The sequence below is a fragment of the Macrotis lagotis genome, chromosome 4 (genome assembly GCF_037893015.1).
Source record: "Macrotis lagotis isolate mMagLag1 chromosome 4, bilby.v1.9.chrom.fasta, whole genome shotgun sequence".
Lineage (NCBI taxonomy): Eukaryota > Metazoa > Chordata > Mammalia > Peramelemorphia > Peramelidae > Macrotis > Macrotis lagotis.
In genome coordinates this window covers 111,393,099-111,416,902 of record NC_133661.1, presented here as the reverse complement: position 1 = coordinate 111,416,902, position 23,804 = coordinate 111,393,099, and the positions used below count along the sequence as shown (strand labels likewise).

Sequence of the window (23,804 nt, the reverse complement as noted above, 5' to 3'; positions counted from 1 at the left end):
CAAGGTCTCTTAGAGGTCATTTGCTCCAATTTCTCTTCCCACTAACCATTTACAATAAAAAACATAAGTTTAGGAAGGTTATAGACCAGCTAGTCTCCCTATCTCACTGCCATCTAAGAAATTAAAAAGCGAGGATTTAGAGAAATCAAGAGAATGTCTCATGATCACACAGTCTGGTAGGAGTAGAGATGAAACTAAAGCTTCTGTCTCCTTACTAAACAACACTGTCTTTCTGTACCTTTATATATCTGTTGTCAGGGAATGCTCCCTTTTTAAATCATCAAAGGATCTATTTGCATAACTTACGTCTTGGCTTCTGGCAATCATCTTGAATGATACTGAGAATTTTTTGGTGCAGTTCCTTATCTTGATTTGTCACCTAAAATGTGAACGTAGTGGAAGATAAAGCTTTTTAATATGTGAGCTGTGACGTCTAAAGCTCTAAATCAAAATTTAGAATAGATTTCAAAGAAATTCCATTATCCTTCCAGTGATGATAACATACTTTGAACACTAACCATATTATCAAATTATTTATATCCCTATGACTTACTTGGACAAAAGGGTCCACTATATTAGATGATGCATTTGAGCTAAATAGGAAACAAACATAGATAATGAAACTTTCATATCTATGTTTTCATTTGGCCTTGTACTAAGTCTATGAGGTAAGAGAATAGACATAAATGCAGAGGAAATCATTCAAGGTTACACAGTTAATGACAGAGTTGGGATTAGAACTGATTAAGGTTACTTGACATCTACCCTGAATGAACAAGTTATGTCCACTTAGAGAATGTAAGATCTTTGAGTCAAAGGGCTGTTTTTGTTTTTTCTTTGTATTTCCAGAGTTCAGCCATGGTTCTTGTTACATAATAAATTTTTAATAAATTACTATTGGTTATTATGTAATACAAATTATATTAAAATAAAACAACAATACTAATTGGCAATAGGATATAAACTTTTCAAGGACAAAAACTCTTCTTTTTGTCCTTGTAACTGTGGTACCTGCCGTTGTGTATATTGCAGATTATAGCAATCCCTTAACAAAATACTGTTGAAATGGTCTAGCTTGAATAGAATTTACAGAATAGCCCAAAGACTTCTAGGAATAAAAGCACAAGCTAAAACCTTCTAACCTAATGCACTGGGAGTAGTCAAAGCAGAAAGTATCAGCGATGGGGATGGTGCTATGTATAAAACGTGACCTCCAATCCCATCCATGCAGATCCTAATGATTCACAGGAAGAAGTGGCACCAACCCAGCCACACCCTGACTCCATTTTGCTGTTTCTCACAAGGAAGAGCTGCTCCCCACAGACTGGCAAGGATGCAGAGTTCAAAGCATATCAACAAAATAAGTATGACTACAGGGAACCACTGTACTGAAGATTCCACCAATAGGCAAATACTGATTATAAGCTTTAAAAAAAAAAGACCCTCTTATTCAGAAGGTTTTAGTATGTTCTGTTACACAACAGATGAGGCAATGTAATGCACAGATTACTGGATTTTGGAGATAACCTTTAAATCTATGATTCTACATTCAAGAATCAATGATAGAAAGTAACATCTGGCAAATTTTCTATAAAAAAAGAATGATCCTTAGGAAGTATTCCCCAGCAGAGAGTCTTCCATGCAATTTTAATAAGAAAATCCAGGTATCACTTTTCTCTGATCCCATACTACAATCCCTGACCCCTTTACATCATTCCCTATTTTCTATTTGTTCTGAAGGATTTTTTTCCCTTGGCAAGACCCAAAGCTCTATTTGTGCCTTTGATCCCGTTCTCTCCCTTTTTTCCTAGGAGCTTGCCTCTTTAATTATTCTGTGTCTCATTTTTAATTTTTTAATGTATATATGGGTTGCTTCTCTGCTGCCTACAAACATGCCCAGGTGATCCACATCCTTAAGAAACTTTTAATTGACCCTCAAAATTGGAGATAAAACTCCCTCTTTTCTCTTCCAAAGACAAACTTCTAGGATAAAGCAAAAAAAACCAAACTCCCTATACTCAGTGCCAGCACTGACTTACCTCCAACTTATCTCTCTTGTAGTATAGCTTCCACTCCATCACTTTACAGGAACTGATCTTTCCAATGTTACCAGTGTTCCCTTAATTGCTAAATCCAATAACCTATTCTAAGTCCTCATCTTCCTTAACCTGTGTCAACTATCCTTGTCCTCTTAGAATATATTTTCTCTCTTGTTTTGTTTGGTATTTTTTTAGATTTTTCAAGGCAATGGGGCTAAGTGGCTTGCCCAAGGCCTGAGGTCGGATTTGAACCCAGGTACTCCTGACTCCAAGGCCGGTGCTCTATTCACTGCGCCACCTAGCCGCCCCTTATTTTCTCTCTTGTTCTTTCTCACTCTGCTCTTCCCAGGTTCTCTTTCTTCCTGTCTGACTTCTCTCTCAGGTTCCTTTCCTGATCATCATCGTTATCATGCCTGCAGCTCTGGGTATTAGCCAAAGTACTGCACGGTGCCCTCTTCTCTTAGGAGTCTTATAAATTCAATGTTATCTCTACAGATAACTCCCAAATCTATATAAAATACCTTTAATCTCTCTTTCTTGAAATCAAATTTTGTAATATCAACTAGCTGTTAGACATCTTCACATGGATGTTCCACAGACTTCTCAAAGATGTCTAAAAGAGTTCATTACCCCCCCCAAACCTTTCCATTCCTCCAAATTTTCCTGTTTTTGTTATTCTTTCTAGCTGCATAGGTTAACATTACTAAATTAATCCATAAGTCTTCTTCCTTATCTTACACACATCAACCAATCTACAAGCACTTAATAATCAATTGCCAAGTTTTGTTACATTCACAATGTCTTTTGAATTCATTTCTTTCTCTCCACTCACATCGCCACCACCTGTATCACTTGTCATCTAAACTACTGTAATAGGGGTGGCTAGGTGGCGTAGTAGATAAAGCACCGGCCCTGGAGTCAGGAGTGCCTGGGTTCAAATCCAGTCTCAGACACTTAATAATTACCTAGCTGTGTAGCCTTGGACAAGCCACTTAACCCTATTTGCCTTGCAAAAACCCCCCCAAAAAAAAAATTGAGAAGGGCAGAAACAACTGTAGCTGAAGATCTGTGAAGGCTTCATGATGGAGGTAATACTGCATTGGGCCTTGCTGAGGATGAGTGAGTAAAAATAAACTACTATAATAGCTTTCTAATTGATCTCCTTGTTTCTAGTTTTTCTCTTTGCCAATCCATCTTCCAAGGAGCTGCTAAGATAATCCTTCTAAAGTACAGGTCTGACCATATCACTTCCCTGCTCAAAAATCTCCAGTGGCTCCCTGCTGCTGGTATAAACAAAAACTCCTTGGTCTAGCATTTAAAGCTGTTCACAATCTGACTTTTCCTTACCTTGGATGACTCAGCTTACATTCTTCTACATTACACACTCCATTCCAGTCAAACTGCCCTACATGTTGTTCTCCCTCTACTAGTAAACCAGATAAGATCACAAAGGGAATAAAGTAGCAGCTGCCAGCAAATCCAGTGTTTTTTCCACCCCTCCATATGAGCCCACTACAATATCAGCTCTCTAAGGGCAGGGACTTGTCTCACATTTGTCTTTGTATTTGCAAACTCTGCACACAGGGAATGCTTAATTGCTTAACCTTCATTGAATTCACTGCTTCATTGACTAAGATGCTTTTATCTCCATAATAACTGGACTTGTATCAAAGGAAAGATTCCTCTCTAGTATGGCCCAATTCTGGATACTCTAAAAGTTGAGACCTAGCTGATAGCCAATAAGGCTTGGTTCTGAAGCATTAGAACAAAGATAGAATTGGAACTCTCTTACATAGTAAAGACTGGTAAAGTCACTTGTTTTCTGGAAGACGATTCCCTTTTTCCGCAGTAGTTGTATAGCTTCCTTAAATATGTTGTGGATTGCTTTAGAAGTTGGATGACTTTCTAAATTCACCTGTGGAAAGAAAATAATCAGAAAAAAAATGAAACCTTGAAAGAAAAATTTCACTGTGTTGAACCTGGAAGCCACTCTCCCAAACTAACTGGTTTTTGAATTGGCCCAATGGAATTGTTCTACAATGAGTCAAAAAATGACGCAGTCTACAAGAGAACTTGAACTGGGAAGGCTGGCAGGAGTGGTATTTGAAAATATTCTTCCAGACTTGTTTGACAAGTAACTACTCTGAAACTTAGCTTTAGGGTTTTCATTTTGAAATCATCATGAAAAAACCCCCCAAGGCAATCCCATTGCCTATTAATTCCTCTTTGCTAATGACAAAGACTTTATACTAGTCTCAGCTCAAACACATATTAGCCATATATCTTTGTGTTTTTTTTTTCATAGATTGAGAACTGTGGAGCTGAAAGGGACCTGAGCAGTCATCTAGTTTGACTCCTTCCTCATTTCACAAGAAAACTGAGGCCAGGAGAAATTAGGCAACTTGCCCAAAATTAAGAGTGGCAAAATCAGATATGAATCCTGATCCCTTGACTCAGACTCCAGAGCTCTTTTATTATGTCAAGGTCTCCCGGGATCACAAATTTTGAAAGGGTTCACAAATTCTGAGCTGAAAGGGATCTCAGAATTCACTTAGTGTGACTCCCTCATTTTAAAGTTGAAGAAACTGAGTCCAGAAGTTGTGTTTTGTTCAAAAGGTGGTCAGATGGAGAATCAAATCTCAGTCCCTTGATACAAATCTAGTGATCTTTTCCCTGCATTAGATCTTTCTTTCCTCACTTTCCCCAAATCTCAATTTCCTCATCTGTAAAATAAAGATATTATTCTTGTATTATTATCTCATGGGGTTATTATGAAGAAACTTACCTTGTGAACCTTGAAAACTGTTTTCGAAATTCTTTGTACAGGACTATCTTATAGACATGCATTGTGGCCACTCATCATAAGCTGAAGTTATAGAATATAAAATCTTCTCCTAAGGAGCTCAAAGAACTAGACACATACTGCAACAATCCTGGCAATGCTACAATGCTATGTCCATTTTCTAGACAGGAGTGATTGGGTCTAAAGCTGTAGAGGAACCTATCAAAGGCCATCTGGGGCACTAAGATCAGGAAGGTAGCCAGGGATAAGTCTGAATACTACACAGAAACTGAATGAAGAACACAGAAGAGAAATAGAAAAGCTTAGAAAGTCATATTCTATATTTACTACTTCCCCTTTGATGGCTTGGCTCTTTCCTGTCCCTCAACTTCTTTTCAGTTCAGTTGAGTTGCTACTCAAATGTGTGGCAGAACAGAAAGGAAGATGGATCTGGAGTCAAGGGAGAAGTGGGTTCAAATTTCACCTTGGACAACAGACTAGTTGTGTAACTTGGGCATACATTTGTACTATGGGGAAAAATACTTGTATTACTTCCCAATGAGGGTCAGGTAAGCCAGTATCTATAAAGTGATTTCTAATCTTAAATTATCACATAAATGTCAGTTGTGTTATTTCTTTTTCAAGAGATGGAAGCAGGATAGCTAGTGAAGAGAGGAATTGTACTCTAAGTGACAGTGGAAGGGCCAATATGTCTTGGGAGTTCCCCACATCAATGAAATCACAGGTTCAGATTTTGTAAGAAACCACCATTCTCTAAGAAAAGGCTTTCTCTTAAGGGACAGCCAGACACCATGATGTATTCCTAAAATAAACTGGGTGTTTCCTCATGTTGCCCAGCTATGAGCTACACAGAGAGCTCTGAGCCCCTCCCATATTCCAATTAAAAGGGCTATTTCCTTCTTGTCATTCAAATGATGATAACCATTTTATTTCAACAACAGGAAAAGCTGCTGGCAAAGGAATTCTCTCTTAAGATTCCAACCACTTTTTAATGTGAAAGAAATAAATTAAAAAAGAAAAAAGACAAATTCCTGAAGAAGTGCCACCATGAGTCAGTTCTATTTCATGCCAAAGACCCTACTGTAAAGGAAGGGAATTAAGAGAATTTTTTTATGCGCAGGCCTGCAAGGCAGCCTAGACAGAGAACTGCAAAAGAAGGGGCCTGGAAGAGGTGCAGGAAGGAAGATGTCTGAAAGATCATCAACTGTGACCTCAAGTACACCCAGAGTTTTATAAAAAAAGGACTCTACCTAGTCTGGAATTTCTATAGCTAATAAATGTTATGAGTTTCTTACATTAAGGCTGACTTGGCATATACACCTCTGTGAAATAATTGATTCACTGGTAGTCTCCAGCCTATTTGGAAACTAAAAACATGCCAAATAAAGGACAGGGTGGTATCCATTTTCAAGACAGGCAAAAGAACAATCTGGTGATGTCCCACTGTCCCTGGCTTGGTGGCTTGGTGCAGAAGGGGCACTCCACTCAGTATTCCAGAGTCACAGATTCTGGCATTCAAGGTGGATTTGTAGCAACTTTTTCTTCTTTTTTATAGCTCCTCCTACTCATGATGAATCAAAAGAATCATGCCTCTTATAGTGATCATCAAAATTCTGTGCAATTTTAATTCAGCAACACAGGATAAAAGTTCATTTTAAGGTTCATTTGAATTCTACTGGCCAAATATTTCAAATATTTTATTGAGGCCAAAATTACCTGATCAAAACTGGTAATACAAGGATTTCTTTTAATGATGAATGCTGGGTATTGTCTAGCAAATTAAGTGACATATATATATATATTCCAGGCAATGTAGTTGACTGGAGATAGTTCTGGGGTCAGGAAATCCTGGATTCAAAATCTGCCTCTGACAGAGGCTAAGAGATCATGGGTAGTCAAATTAATCTCTTTGGGCATTATTTTCCTCATCTTCAAAATAGGGATAATAATTAAATGTGATATTATCTATTAAATGTTTTATAAACTTTAAGGTAGCATATGGATGTAAAATGTTATTATTATTACTATTACAAAACACATAAGCCAAGGTTCCTACTTCAAGACACATAACAGAAGAGATATTTTTAAAAAATCAGTTTGAATTGTACGTACAAGTGAACCCTAACAGAAAAGCCTTTTGGTAAACATTAACAGTGTGTGAAATTTCTACTCCAGCCTAGCCTCAGATGACCCAAATGCCTGTCCTGATTATAAACAGCCCAGGGTCCAAAACATCAACAGTTTTCTAGTGAGCACAACAGCTGCATTCCAGTCTTGGACAAAAAGATAAAGGCCAGAGGATGAGTTGTGGGACTAGGGAAACAATTCTACAAGAAAAATCAGCCATTACATGAGGAGGGACGATGCAACTGTTGCCTTGCACCCATTAATTCAGTTCAGCAACTGAGTCCAAGGCCAAACACTTAAAAGTTTTCATTGTCAAATAAATTTAATATTCATCCATGTGGCAAAGAATGATACTTGAAATTAATTAAAATGTGAATTGTCATTAAACAAATTCAGTTGATTCTATTTGTCCTCAGTGTTAAACTTGAAAAAATATTTTTTTAAAGAAAATAAGAAACATTTGTTCTTATGATGTCCATAGTAAGGCCATTAGGAATGAGTCTCTCCTTCCTGTTTCTAAACTCCAGGCTGTCACTAAGCCTTTATGGAAAGCTCCCATTTATACCACAAGAGAAAAGAACAGAAGATCTAGGGTTACATCAGATTTCACCACCAACCAGTGGCTTTATTTCTCAGGGACTCACTAAGCAGAATTTAATCACACTGATCTCCCTAACTGGAGTAATATGAGGGGAAGATTCATGAATGATTGAAAAACTGTTTTCAAAAGACAAAGAAGATCTACTTCAAAAGCTAAATTTCCATTAGAACATACTGCAATAATCAGACCTGGTAGAAGGCCCAGTGCTTTTAAAGACTTCAACTCAGAGCTCCCTATATATTCTTTTAGAAAGAAGAGTCATCAAGATATCAAAATATAAAAAATTAAGCCTGAGTACAGTTCTTAGAAAAAAGCTGTTTTCATCTTCAGGACATGGTTTTAATATTTCCCTTTGGGCTACAGAGATTCACTTTCAAACTGCCTTATCTTTTGCTCTAGTCACAAGGGGTACTGAGAAGCCAATCTAGAGACAGTCAGCCTCCTTGAATGATTTAATTCTGAACAGTTCAGTGTTCTGGGGCTTCCAGGATGACAGAAGAGGAAAGTGGTACCAGGCAGCTGGTATCTTTCATTCCTTCCCAAAAACCCCCACAGAAATGCTGAAAATAAATAAAATCTCTATAAACAAGAGAGAAATCAAAGAAATTTTGGTACAATTTTAAAATTCTATAAATAGGTTCTATTTGAAGGTAGTCAATGGATATTTACAGTCTAATAATCCTTTACAGGAAATTAGTTTATCAAGTATCTATGTGTGGAAGGCACAAAGGGGATTGCAGAAACAAAGACAAAATGGAAAACAGGCATTACTCTTGTCCTAGGAGGTTCCAGTTTGTAAAGAGGAGTACATTCACCCCCATGCCCACCTCCGAACACCCTCTCAACACCCAAAGATGAGAACTAACCCCTGGGGGAAACAAAAAAAGGTTTCTGTGGGAAGCAGCACATGAGACCAAACCTAACCAAAGGTATAGGCTGGGCATGAACAGAAGGGCCAATGAGGAATACATATATCCAAAACATTCAAAATAGCCTGTACCATGCCAGGGAGGCAGGAAACTGAATGTGGGGCTCAGAGAACAGCAAGTATCTAGTTTGGCTGAAATGTAAACTACAAGGAGGGAAGAAATATGTACCAAGCCTCAAAGGGCAGGTTGGAAAAAAGAGGGAAGGGCTTTAAGTGCTTGACAAGGAGTACAAACTAAGCTAATCCAAGGGGAAAGTGGAAAACTTCCATTAGAGAAGCATAACAACTTACTGCTGACCCAAGAAGTTTTCTAGCAAAGACTCCTCTGAACCTCAGTTTCCTCACCTACAAAATAAGGATGACTTGCAATGCAAATGGCTCACGATGGGCAGGCTACACCACATTATGCAGAATTATACAGGAGAAGCAATGTTAGGATTATCTAAGACATATGACCAGAAAAATATTGGGGGCGGGGGAAGAGTATAAAGGCAAGTAAAAAGAAAGAATTTCTGCACAAGGAACTTGTGTTCTAATGGGGAAAGATGACACAGAAAAGAGAGCTGAAAAGATGGGGGAAGAGGAGGAGGAGGACATGATAGTGAAGTCCAGAAAGTCACAATCAGAAACAGGGCCAGAAAGGAATGATCCATCAAAGACAGATCTATCCAAGTACCTCATAGGTTTTAGATGAAAAAAGTAGTTTGGAAATTGCCAAGTACTGCATAAAAATATGAGCTATTATTATCATTATTGTTATTGAGCTGATAACTATATACTCTCTTCCATTCTGTCTTACTTGGAATTTACTAGGATTAAGAGCCCATTTCAATGGGCTGCTAATTACTTTAATAGTAGGCAAATAAATCCTGAGCTTTTTTCCCTACCCACGCAGAGGTTCATGGTAATCTCATAATTCTCTGTGACCAGGTTAACTGCTCCTCCTCTGCAGTTTGGTGATGGAGACGCCCAGTTCCAGCAGGAACACGATCCCCTACATTCTTCCTCTCTAGTTTGTGGGTATACCTGATAACATTCTGTAGAAAAGTCCTCACCTGTTCAGAGTAGGACCTGTCAATAATAGGCTGAGTGGCTAGAGCCATCAAAGACTCCACAGCTTCTAGCTCTTGTTGGTAAAAGGTAGGCACTTTGTTCTCAACAAGGAAGTCTTGGATTTTTTCACTCAGCAAACTTGTTTGACTAGAAAGATCCAAGGTACCTGGATTGCTGCAGTGAGAGAATGAGTTTTAGAAAGTTTCAGAAAAATACCAAGATTATTTTGGTCATCTTTGTAATACTTTTGCTATAGAACATCTAAGTAATCCATAAAGAAATATGTATACACATATACATTTGTATATATGAGTTTAAAAAAAAACAATAAAAGTGCAGTATTTTAAAATAAAATACAATATTATTGAAACAATTATCTTGTTACAACCCTGACAAAAGCATGTTCTGCTTTTTGGAAATTAGCTACTAAACTCGCAATTTAGTGATTCATGAGAAAAATGATGTATCTTTTTTTTTAAGGTTTTTGCAAGGCAATGGGGTTAAGTGATTTGTCCAAGGCCACATAGCTAGGTAATTATTAAGTGTCTGAGGCCGGATTTGAACTCAGGTACTCCTGACTCCAGGATTGGTGCTATATCCACTGCCACCTTGAAAAATGATATATCTTGATATTTATTACTTAACATGTCAGGAAGAGGTATGGCACAATAGATAGCTGGTCTCAGAGTCTGGAAAACCTGAGTTTGCATCTCACCTCTAACATCCTAGCCAAATGACCCTGGGCAAGTTACTTAATTTCTAAGTACCTGAGGTGACTCCTCAGGTACTTTAGACATCCCATGGTCCTCCACCTCTTAAAAGAGGTGAGCAAAGTACATTTTCTCAACTATTCTCTGATGTCAAAGCTATAATTATACAGTAGAACTAATATTGTTGTTTACAATTTAAACAGTGATTAGCACCTGTTTACCTTACTGTCTTTTCTTTTACTACTGTATCATTTGGGAAAGGATGGTCATAAACTTTTCTGTAGATATCTGGAAGCTCCAACATTCTTGCAATCTGAACATTCCATACTGGATCATCCACTTTATCTATCAGGAAATGGAAAAATACCATAGTAGTTACACAGAAGCCTATTCTCCCCTATAGTGAAGGTACTACTTGAAGCAGCAATAAATGAGGCCCTTAGTGACTCTCCTATTGGATAATAAGGGATCATTAATGCTAAGGTACACTAAATGGTTCCCAAGTGGTCTCCATGAGGGAATACAACTCCTCTATTACCTGACTACCAGAAGAATGCTCTGGGACAGGAAAGAGTACAACAAAATATGACAGTCAGCAAATTCTTGTAAGCAGGGTTTTCTCTCTCCTCTTCCCTCCTTCCATCCTCTGAGTCTGCTTATCTCTCCTAGCCTGGAATTTCAGAGGCTACTCATAGGCTTGATTCCACTGACTAGTAAACATATCTTGTTCTATTTCTATGCTGGACTAATTTGTCCCGCCTAATACAACCTGGTAGTCCTCTTCTCCTGGGAGCTCATACTGTAAATTATTAGATATGACCCAAACCAAACACTCTGATTCAAGGGCTGATCTTGGAGTCAGGAAGACCCATGTTCAGTTTCTGCCTCTCCTCCATACTCTCTATGTGATTATGGGCAAGTCTTTTAACCTTTCAAAGCCACAGGTTATGTTAATCAAGAGTTATAAATCTACATTGGTGGAGGGAATTTCCTCATTGAGAACTCTCTTTGCATAAAAACACAGGCTGAGCTCCCAATTTCAATACTATTCCAAAAATCCAAGAATAAAGCAAAACTCATATCAGTCTATCATCATCCTTAAAAATAACATGAAGAAGGGCAGCTACGTGGCACAGTGGATAGAGCACCAGCCTTGGAGTCAGGAGGATCTGAATTCAAATCCAACCACAGACACTTAATAATTGCCTAGCTGTGTGACCTTGGGCAAGTCACTCTTAATCCCACTGCCTTAAAATAAAATAAAAAATGAAATAAAAATAAAATGAAGAAATGTCCTTCTGAAGAAATTTTGAATAACTTAAAGTCGTTCAAGTTGCCTGCATCTTTTTTTCTGAAAGACTTAAAAAAACCCTCCAGTTTTAACCAAAGTAGATGCTGCTTACAATAAGTGGTGGCATGGATCTCTCGTTGCTCTCTGTAGACACGGACATAGCCTCTCATTCGAACAACATCCCCAATTTCCAATTTAGTTTTCTTATCTATAGTTTCTTGTAATTTCCTAAACAGTGAGGTTAAACTTTGCCCATCAGCCACACTGGAGCAAATTTTAGCTGTAAGAAGAAAAAAAAACATGTTTTTAAAATTTTATTTTTATAATTGATAACTTTTGTTTCTATATCACATAATTTTTAAAAATAAAGAGGAAAAATAAAGGTCAGCAAAAACAATCAATAACTTCATTATGTCTGAGAGCATAAGTGTTTTTACATATTCCATGACCCCCCACTTCTTAAAAGACTATTCTCTGGTCTCAAGGCTATAATTTACATAGTAGAACTAATATTGCTATACACATTTTAAACTATGATTAGTAACTGTTTATTGTACTGTCTTTTATTTTACTACTATATCATTTAAAAACCATGTATTCAAGACAAAAAAATGAACCAAAAAAACCTTATGAAGTTATCTGATTACTGTTTCTGGGTTTCTTTTGGGGAGGAGGGAGAAATATAACTACTATCAATCATTTATTCCATTTCTAATTTTTAACTTACTGCAGAAAATCCACTAAACTTTTCATGGTTTTGGTTTCTTTGTCTAAAATACACACACACACACACACACACACACACACACACACACACACACACGCACAAACACACCTTCCATAACAGTTTAAAAGAATGTGCCAGGAAAAACAAGGTCTCAAATATGGTTTGACTCAGTGAGCTGACAGTGTATAAGGATCTATGTAAGATGCCAGGATACAAAAGCAAAAATGACAATATCTTCAACCTCAAGAGGCTTTTAGCCTTTTGGAGAAAGTAAATACAAACTAATTTAAGGAGAGAGAGAGAGAGAGAGAGAGAGAGAGAGAGAGAGAGAGAGAGAGAGAGAGCGAGCATTAACAATCAGAGGAATCAGGAAAGACTTCCCAAAGGAGGTAACATCACAGCTGAGTCATTGAAAAAAGAAGAAAGAAGGATTTTGAGAAGAGGCGATAAAGAGGGAATGTACTGTAGGAACTTGGATTAGTTTAGGCAAAAATCACAGAGTCAGAAAATGGAATGTGGAGTTTCAGGGAAAACCACAGTAGTAATCTAATTTGGCCAGGGAGTTTGTGAAGGAGAGAAATACAATGTGGGGAAAATGATAAAAATCTTAAAAGGCAAAAAATAGATGAAACAAAATCACACACACCAAATCAGATTTTCAATACTAACATTCATCAAACTATAATGATATCTACTATTGTGTATCTATTGGAAAAAAATACATTCTAAAACTAAGGGTTCAGTTTTCTTTTCAAATCTAGTAACTTCTATAATCTCTCAAATTAGCAAATGAATTTTATTATACATACATTTGTTATCCATGCGTCACTAGGTACAACTAGAGATTTCTGCAAATCCTGAGGTAGATTCTCATGATGAGTAACAAATTGGATGTTATTGTGTTGGTTTAAGCATTGTATTAGCACATTCTTGGAATCAGGGGTTCTTAACCTTTACTATACAGTTAGTCCTTTCGCACTGTGACTTTCCCCATCACAGTTGATATATCATGAGAAATTACTTGTAAATGGAAATGTTGGGGGGGGGGGGAGTTTTGAAGAAACCACAGAAGACACATGAAGGCTAGCAGATGAGACAGAAAAAGTTTAGAAACTCAAAAGTTCTTATGACAAATTTTACTATAAGATTCTATAAACACCCCAGAAAAGAAAAAGAAAAAAAAATCAGACTTCTCTGGTATGAATGAAAGGTCAAAAAAATTTTACATGTTTTTTCCAGATCACAGAGGTGCTGTACCCCCTAAGCCCCCATTCCCACCTAGTTGAGATGTGAACATACAGCATAAATTGAGGGATGGTCTCCCAAAAAAGTCACAAAGATTAAAGAGGTCTGAGAAAGGCTTCTTGCAAAAGGTAGAAGTTTTGCTAAGACTTGAAGGAAGTCAGGGAAGCCAGGAGGTGGATTTGAGAATGGAGAGAGATCAATCTACAGGGGAAAGCCAGAGAAACTGTTCAAAGCAAACAGATTCAGAGTTGTGTTGGAAGAAAAACAAGAGGCTGGTATCACCTCATCACAGAGTATGGGTAAGGTGTAAGAGAACTGAAAATGTAGGAGAAGGTCAGGTTACAAAGGACTTTAAAGATGGAAGAATTTTATATTTCATTCTTGAGGGAAAAGGGAGCATTGGAGTTTACTAATGATGTGTAGAGGTTGTCTGCAGAGAGGGAAGGGGAAAGAAGGGAATGGTCAGACCTGCTCTTTAGGAAGATGGTAAGTAGCTAAGTCAAGGGTGCTAGAAGGAAATTTGAGGTAGGGGGACTAACCAGCAGTTTACTGAAATAATCCAGACCTGTGACAAGAGAGCCTAGGTATATAAGAGAAATGTTATAAAGATAACATTGAATAGACTTGATGACTGATTGGTAGGGGAGGTGAAAGAGCATGGGGAGTAAGTAACAAGGTCCAGACAAGTGGGATACTGAGAAGTAAGGATGGACTGTTGTAGCTGATAACTAAAGAAGAGAAGATTTAGATAAAGAAACTGCATATTGATCTCATCCAGAGGACCAGGAAATCAGATTCAATGGCCTCAGTCTTAGAGGGATCTCTACCCAGACAGAAGGCAAGCGATACTAAATCCAGAAAGTACCACTTTTTCTACAGTGTGAAGGCCTCAGGAAACAAGGACATACCAGGGACTGAAGACAGAGATAACTAGTCTGGAACATCCATTCAGAACTAGAACTGATGGCTGACTGGTCTGTATGAATATATATACCTGACAACAGGAATAACTGTAAAGGTAATAGCATTATCCAGCCAGTTTCAAGCTCATGTATAGTGCTTCAAGAGTAATGAGAAAGGAGTTTCCACATGAAGCCAGAGGATAGCTCTCTATGGAATGCATATGAACTTTGTATATAACTGCAACATATGTCACATGCTGTATCTGACCTATATAGGCTCTTTTTTGCCATATTATGCAAGCTCTGCTTTATATTCCCTTAATATGTACACATCTCTGGAATTTCAGTATGCTAGGGGAAGGGAATGTATGGCCCTTGGGACACATAGGCCCATGAAATCATATGATCTGGTACTGCCAAGGCAACTGTAGGCAGGACTTGAAATTCAATATATCTAGCAGCATTTTAGGGTGAACTAATTAAATGTTTGACCAAATGTAGTGGGCATATTTTTAAGTTTTGGCCTTTGGCAGAAAAAAGGTTCCCTACTCCTGTTGTATGCAATCTAAATATTGGGTTACTGTATCAATCAGTCAAGAATGTCAGACTCTGAATATCAGAGTCTATGAAAAGGACCAGAGATTCAAATACAAAGAAAGAAACAATTCCTGTTCTCAAGAAGTTCACATTCTAAGCAAGACGTGTAGAGTTCGGGACGGTGAGGGGAACAATAGAATTTGGAACTCAAAACTTAAAAAACTATTTAAAAATTGTTTTGACATTAGGGAAAATTTTTTTTTAAAGTTAAAAGGAACAAAAAAGAAAAGAAAAAGAAAAAATTTAAAAGGTAGAATAAATACAAAGAAATAAAGTATTTATATTTATTTAAATATTTATAATTATATGAATATTTCTTTATTAATAAATATAAATACAAAATAAATACTATGCCAACCTTTTCATGAGACACTGTGGCAGTTTGTCTGAAATCTATATATTTAATATATAGTAAGCAATTATGTAATATTTTCTATTGCTTTATATGCTAAGCATTCTGCTTACATATGTCCTCATACTTATTTCATGATATTCTAATGTTCATATGTGCTATATATTCAGATCACTGTCTGGGACCATCCTGGTTCAAGCACTCAACATCTTTCACCCAGATTACAGCACTGGCCTCCTAATTGGTCTTTCTCCTCAAATCTCTTCCCCACTTCAAGGCATCTTTCACACAGTTGCCAAAGAGATTTTGCTAAGGTCCAGGTCTGATCATGTTCTACTCCTAGTCAATGAGCTCCAGCAGCTCCCTATTGCATTTGGATCAAAGAGCTCCTTGTTAAAGGGGAGAGAAGTAAGAGTAGAATCAATCATCCAGTTAAGAAACATTTATTAAAGCCTGGTGCTTAGGATGTGTCAGGTGATAAAAAGACAAAGGTGAAATGGTCCCTGCCCTCAAGGAGCTAATGGGCAATCTAGTTGAGGGATGGGGGTAACAACAACAACAACACACACACACAGGCATAGACAGGATACAAAATATGCTCAAGACAAAAAAGGCACTTGAAGTTGGGGGACCAGGAAATATTTCATGGCTATGCTTGAGCTGATTCTTGAAGAAAACAAGAAACTAAGACACTGAGGTGAGAAGTGAGAGCCTTCTAGGTTGGAGGGCAGACATGTGTGGCAGGGGGACTCAAAAGATAGCTTGGAACTAGGATTTAAATTCCAACCAGAGTTTATAGGTGGTCTAAGAAGACAACAGGAAGCTGCTGGAGGTGGTTGGGACATCTCTGCCTGAGATGGGTCTGGCAGCAGTAGGAGAAAGGAATGAAAAGAGAATCCATGTGAGGTGGGAACCCAGGTGGAAGTCAATAGTCACTAAAATGATGGTGGTACATAATTGAAGGAGTGGGGGGGGGGGGGGGAGAGAAATGGCTCTTTCTAGGCCAGGGGCTGCTACAGGTCTCATTCACTCTTGATATATAGACTCATCAATGAGGAGTGCTTCCCTTACACTGTGTTGCCCAAGTGGAGGTGCTGTAAAGCCCAGGTAGGAGGGAGAAGCTGCATGGAGTTTTAAGTATGGGGTTGTAGCCAAGGTTCCAAGACTTGTCCTTAATATTTTTCTGAAAAGCTTGGCGTATCCCAGGGTCCCCAACCACCCCCCCCACCCCCCCACCCCCGTTAAGTGACTGTCTCACTGCACCCAGGAGACAAGAGGTTAATTACAAGGCAGGGAAACTTCTAGAAGGAAAATTCTCATATTTTGCTTAAGATTCAAGGGAAATGAAAAAGTAATGGACTCAAATTGAAACCTGTAGGTTGGGAGAAAGGTTTTTAGAGGAATAAAATATTTTCTTTTTTTCCTCATCGTTCACTTGACATTTCTATTTTAAGTCCTTTGTCCTTTTGTTATATTACTATCATGCGGTGGATAACTGGTTGGTGAGATTCAGGGAGAAAACAGACATTCAGGAATGACAGAGTTGGACAGTCAAAAGCAGTTTCAGGAACTTATAACTTGTGAAATCTTACATATGCAAAATTAGGATGTTAATGGATGAAAAAGAAGAGAGCCCAATACAGTAAATAATTAAACTATAAGCTGTTTAAACATATCCAGATATTCCTCTACTTGGCTAACATTCATAGATAGGTTTTTAAATAGCTGTAATCAGTGGTATTCATTTCAAGTCAATGGTACTGAAGCTTCATTCATGGGTAATTTGTTTATTTTTCTGATGACAAAGAAGGGAAACTAAGAAGGTGCCCATCAGTCGAAGGCCAGCTGAACTAATTTTGGCATATGAAAACTACTTGTAGTAAGAAATGAGAAAAGGCAGAATTTCAGAGAAACCTAAGAAAACTTGTATGAACATATGCAGAATGAACTGAACAGAACCAAGAGAACAATTTATGTCACTACTAAATATTAATAACTATTCATAATGACACAATTTTTTGGAAAGATTCAAGAATTCTGATTAATGCAATGATCAATCATAATTTTAGGTGACTAACAATAAAGCAAGCAACCCATTCACAACAGAGACAACAAATTCAGAGAACAGAATGAAATAGCTCTTTTTTTGGATGTGGCCAACGTGAAAATTTGTTTTACTTGATTATAAATATTTGTTACATATGCCTCCCCATTATTAGTAGGGGGAGCTGAAGGGGAGGAAGGAAAAAAAATCGAGATTTGATCATTTAAAAAAATTCATTTAATTATAAAAATAAACACTTGATGGAGTATTTTTAGTGTAGTGAGGTTAGAGTCAAAACGAAGCAGTCTTTCTTTAGCGTTCTAGTGTTCATCCCCGATTGGTCTGGTCAAGGCAGGAAGGAAATGAATAGTTTATAGGAAACAAATGTATCCAGAGGCAGGGACTCTGCCCGGGCTTCAGGCAGGGCAGGGAAGCTTCAAGGGGGCTGAGGAGGAGCTGTGAGCAGCACTGCGCAGCTGCAGCCCTCGGGCTTGGGCTTGGCTCTCCTCCCCCCGGCGTCACCACTGTGCTTCGAGACAATGTCCCCGGGGTCTGCTGATCCGGGCCATGGCTCCGACTCTCCCAGACAGCTCTCAGAAACAGGATAGAAAGGATGAAGCCGAGCTCGTTATGCTAACTAAACCACTGCAGATTTCTCACTCCAAGAACACCGGGCACAAGTAACAATCGCCATTGAGTTCCCTATCACTCTGAATGGTTTAGATGAGTGGTGGAGAGGGCCGGAAACACACACGCGCGCACACACACACACACACACACACACACACACACACACACACACACAAACACGCCCAGTTGCAGCCTACAAGGAAGGCCCTTCCCAGACCAGCTGCTCCAAAAGAACCTCTCATTACATCCCTGGCCATTTCCTGGTGACAGCAGAAGACATTTGCCTTCCTTGGGCAACATCAGCTAGTCTTCAAACCCAGCCTTGGCAACTGATGAAGCACAAATTACTTTTGTTACTGGGAAATTTAGGAGCTATTGTATTTGATAGATTGATGCCTTTAGGGGAGGATGGAAGCCCTCAGTTTGGGGACTATCAAAATCTTGAGCCGGAGCTCTGGACAGTGTCTGATCTTGGAATACTCCAGTTTCCATGCTGATAAAAGGCAGGCAGTTGTACTATTGTTCACACACATTAATAAGTTTCACCAGCTTATAGAGACTTGAGGATAAGCAAAAGTAGTTCTCACAGACATTTTTAAAGAGGGGTTAATCAGGTTAGAGCAAAGCACTAAGATGCATTTGGAGTCTCCTTCCTCCTGCCCCCAGTGTCAGGGACCACAGCAGAGTATTGCCTACATCTTCAGGTGAGGTCACACTGGGGTGTTTTTACTCAACTGTTTTTCTTTGTCACATGGGTAGGTTAAACTTTGGCAGGTAGTTGAGAATAACTTATTTCTAGAAATAGCTATGATATAAAAACAAAAAAAATCAATAAAATTATTCTTAATAAAGGAATCTTTTTTAATAGGTAGGGCATCCCCTTCCGGATAACTTGGCATGGCTGATGGGCTAATCTGTCTAACTTCCTAATCAACCTCCAGATTGAAATATAAAATTGTTTGGCTTTTAAAGTCCATCATAACCTGACTCCTTCCTTCCTTCTTGTCCAGTCTTCTTATATCTCACTCTTCTTCAAATACTCTGTGGTCCAGAGACACTGGTCTCCTAGCCATTCCTTGCACATGATGTGCCATCTTTCAACTCCAAGCATTTTTCACTGGCTGTGAAATATGGTCCACCCCATGACTGAAACTCTCTTCCTCCTCACTACCCTGACTGCTTCAAGTCTCAGGTCTCACCTTCTGCAAGAGATGCTTTTTGTGGTCTTCCTAAATCTTGTACCTTCCCCCTGAGAGTCCTCTGGTTTCTCTGTCTCTCTCCTCCCCAACCACTATATAGGACTATATAGGTAAATAAATATATATGTATATACATAAAGGGAGATGAGAATACAGACAGACAGACATTTGTGTAGTGTGTGTGTGTGTGTGTGTGTGTGTGTGTGTGTGTGTCTGTGTACATAATAGAATTTTTGCATCTTTCCTTCTCCATTACACATAAGCTCCTAGAAAGCAGGGACTGGTTTTATCTTTCTTAGTTTTCTTAGCCTGGAGCATACTTCCCGGTGCATAATATTGCTATTTGACTCTTCATGCCCTTGTATGGGGTTTTCTTGGTAGAATGGACACTGGAGTGGTTGCCATTTCCTTTTCCAGTGGATTAAGGCAAACAGAAGTTAAATGACTTTCCCAGGGTCACACAGATAATAAATGTCTGATGTTGCATTTGAACTCAGGTCTTCCTGACTCCAGGCTCAGCAATCTTATCCACTGAGTCACCTACCTGACTCCACCAAGTAAGCATTTATTCAATGTTTCTTAACTTGATTTGATAAATAGAAACACCAGAATAGGAATTGAATAGACAAACATTCCAGAAAGCCCATATAGCAAAGGACTGGATGATGCACAGTTTGGCACTTATGTCTTTTTAATTAAATGTTCAAAAAATAAAAATCTCTTTCTCTTTCTCCATTTGTTAAGATATTATTTCTCAGATTCCTTTCATATTAAACCAAACTAGCTCACATTTCATAGTACACTTTGGAAAGCAAGTTTGTACACCCTCATTTGCTCGGTGGCCTGTGATGACTTGAACTTCCCTATATGTTTAGATATTTTATTTATTGTAGGCAGGCAAAGAAGCATGGCAAAGTGAAGAAAGAAATGGCCTTAAAGCTGGGAAAACTTGTATTCCTTGTGGAACAACTTAATTTTACCACATCAGAAAATGGGTCTTCTTCTTCCCTGGAACCCAGAAGGTGTCATTTAATAATTTAACAAAATGGAGTCAAAATAGGCAACACTGGAAAGAATATTTACATTGATACTGATTTCAACAAAATATGGCATAAAGTATGGAAAAAAGCTATTTATTTTCCAAACTGTTATTCAGAGTTGTCCCAACTCATTTAATAAAACAATGACTCCTTAAACAGTATTATGTTGTCTTATCTGTCATCTAAAGAAGTCATAATAGTTTGAACAGATTCTATTCTAATCCATGAGTTATCTGCTTTTTAACCCAACACAAAATGATTTCAATAAATGTCACTTTCTAAGATTTTTTTTGATCTAATGAGACACAGACTCCCTAATTTCTAAGAGGTTGTCCAGGGATTTCCAATATAGACTCTGGATATTTGGGCACCCATGAGCTATTCCTAGGGATATCTCCACAGATTGAATATTGTATTATATATCTATGGACTAATATTTTCCAAAGCTATGTAGACACAGTTGAGTCATGAAATATAAATCATTTAAAAACACTACTAAGTTCTTATTAGTTTTCCTCCTTCCCTGTCTTCCCTTTTCTCCCTTCAAACCTTCCTTTTTTTTTCCTTTTCTTTCTTTTTCTTTTCAGACATGAGAGACAACCAGTGGAACGTTTTGTTCAAGAAACAACCAAAACAACTCCAACTAAACATATTCAAACAAGAAATAAGTATAATAAAATAATTAATAAGTAGATAAAAGAATGGAAATTGACACTGATTAATACCATTTCCTAAGGAAGTTTAATAGTTGTGAATCAATCAATATACTGAAACCAAATAAGGCTAGAAATCACCTTTGCCAGGAAACACTTATCTTCTTGTTAATCAGAAAAACATACTGAAACTAAGGAAAGTACCAATTCAAAATATAAACTCCTCTTCAAAACCTTATGAAAGAAGATAGTAGGGGAAGCTAGGTGGCGTAGTGGATAAAGCACCAGCCTTGGAGTCAGGAGTACCTGGGTTCAAATCTGATCTCAGACACTTAATAATTACCTAGCTGTGTGGCCTTGGGCAAGCCACTTGACCCCATTTGCCTTGCAAAAACCTAAAAAAAAAAAGATAGTAGTAAAAGAGAAGCACTAGGGGAGACTAGGTGGTATAGTGGTTAGAGCACCGGCCCTAGTGTCAGGAGTACCTGAATTCAAATCCGGACTCAGACACTTAACAATTACCTAGCTGTGTGGCCTTGGCAAGCCACTTAACCCTATTTGCCTTGCAAAAACCTTTAAAAGAGAGAGAGAGAGAGAGAAGCACTGCTTTCTAAAATGCCAAGAAGTGGAGGTACTGGAAAAAGCAAGTTTATAGAAAGTTTGATGAGAGACCTAAATAAATCAGAGACTGGAGGCGTTTACTACACACACACACACACACACACACACACACACACACACACAACAGGGAAGAAGTTTAGGATCTGAGTTCAAATGCCAGCTTTGCCATTATTACCCTTGAGACCTTGGAGAATGTCTCTTAACCTTTCTGGCCTAAGTTTTCTCATCTATAAAATTAAAGGGCTGGATCAGATGACCTTGCAAGGTACTTTCTATCTCTAAATCTATAGTCCTATGAACCTGAGAGCATTTAAGGATAAAACTGAAAAATGGAAATGCTCTATTAATATTCAGATAAACTCTTCATCAGTTATAGTGGCAAGAATATATTAGGACACTTAACATCAAAGTCCCTTAGGTGTTTTATGAAGAGGAGCATAAGACACCAGAGAAAACAAAGATGGGACATTAGATTACATCATCTATAAATAGAAGGTCCAAGTAAGAGTTCACACTATTTGGGGAAATGCTGAGACCAATTCTCAAGATATTTGTTAAAGGGGAGGAGCTAAGTACTTAAGTACTAAGGACTTAGGAAAAAACACAGGTCGTATTTCAAAAATAAAAAAGCAATCAAGAAAATATCATGTGCTTTTATTTCTTTTTTTAATCACATTTTTAAAAACCTGTTTTATCTCCCTCTCATCCCAAACTGAGAATGAAAGAAAACCAAAAATCCCTGTTACAAACATGCTTGTAAATCAAGCAAACTCAAATTTCCACTTTGGTCATGTCTTAATGTGTGTGTGTGTGTGTGTGTGTGTATGTATAAATGCAAATTCTGTCCCTCAAGTTTCTCTACTCTCTATCAGAAGAGAGTAGGGTACAAGTCACTCCCCCTACCCTTTCCTCTTTGTTTATGGAAACTTCTACTTGCTCATCTAATTATATGAAATAATTTTCCCTAGTCTTCCTTTCCAAGAGTATTTTTCTCCTCCTCCCATTCCATTCTTTCAAGATCATTAAGACATAACAGAATAACTCCCAGACCTTCTATCTAATTAGACTCTCTCTATGACCCCTAATGATGACAGAATTTGGAAGGGGAACACCATGTGCTTGCTTTTCCATCTCTACAAAATCTTTATCAAAATAATCTACATATTCATCAAGGGTATCCTAGAGGAATGAATATGAAGGGGAAAAGCAGAATTTCCTAAGAGACATTCTATGACAAGTTTTACAATCACCCACTGACTGAAAGTACAGAGAATAAAAGACTCCACTGTGCTTACTGTTTGTGAACTATAAAAAAGCATTTTCTTTGGCAGATCAAAATGCTTTCTTAAAGACTCTCCTTCAACAAAGTGTCTACTATAAATATGCCAACACTATAAAGATTTCCTGAAAAAATTTAACAATAGTGATAACTCTGAGAATTTTCTGATTATTATCAACTGAGGCATGGAGCTTGTCTGTCTACTGAGCAAAGGGTGTTTGTCACTTTTGTCTTAGAGGACATTCAGTCAGCACATAGCCCAAGAGGAAAAGGGATTGATTTCCTCCATCTAATAAAGTTCTTCAAATGCTCCTCCTTTCATATGACTTAGTGCTGACTGTATTAAGCCCTGGAACACTATGCACACTCCTAAATGAGAGCCATAATCATTCAAAAGAGTTCAATCTAACTCTATACACAGGAAGAACATGCAAATGAAATGAAGAATGCATTCTAATTCAGCTAGATGAACAGTCCATAGAAACAGTTCATCAGTTCACATATATTGAACACTACAGATGGACAATGAATTCGTCTTGTATTTGACTGAAAGTAAGAGCACAAGGCTAGTCTTGCCAATGAGAAATGGAACTCAAGTTTTCTTCCTGAAATGAAGATTCACCTTCTTGACATCAATATTCTTCCAGTGATGTTATATCTTCAAATAGAGTTAAATGATCACACAAAGGATATTAGAGAAATACATGGAGGCAATTAATAAACTATCACATATCAAATAATTTTTCAATGAATTGTACCACCTACTTTGGTACAGGCTCTCTGCTAAGTGTTGAAGACAAATATGAAAAAATAAAATCCTTGCCTTTAACGGGTTTACATTTTAATAGGGGAAGATAATACATTAAAGGTTGAAAAATAGAGTCATAGGGTCATAGTGAAAAAAGAGAAGTTCCCAATCAGCAGAGTCAGGTGAGAAATGAAAAGATATCTATCTTGAGCTCC

General features: G+C 37.9%; 1 protein-coding gene across 5 annotated transcripts in view; it reads right to left on the bottom strand.

Annotated features, from left to right (window-relative positions):
* Positions 1–23,804, bottom strand: part of STN1 (STN1 subunit of CST complex) — a 72,936-nt gene that overhangs the window by 26,321 nt on the left and 22,811 nt on the right. For all 5 annotated transcript variants that reach the window (XM_074233781.1, XM_074233783.1, XM_074233784.1 and 2 more), the window contains 5 exons: positions 11,665–11,832; positions 10,483–10,606; positions 9,554–9,725; positions 3,832–3,954; positions 307–379 (listed from right to left, as the gene is read on the bottom strand). In XM_074233781.1, coding sequence (XP_074089882.1) covers positions 307–379; positions 3,832–3,954; positions 9,554–9,725; positions 10,483–10,606; positions 11,665–11,832 — 660 coding nt within the window. The remainder of the gene's footprint in view (positions 1–306; positions 380–3,831; positions 3,955–9,553; positions 9,726–10,482; positions 10,607–11,664; positions 11,833–23,804) is intronic.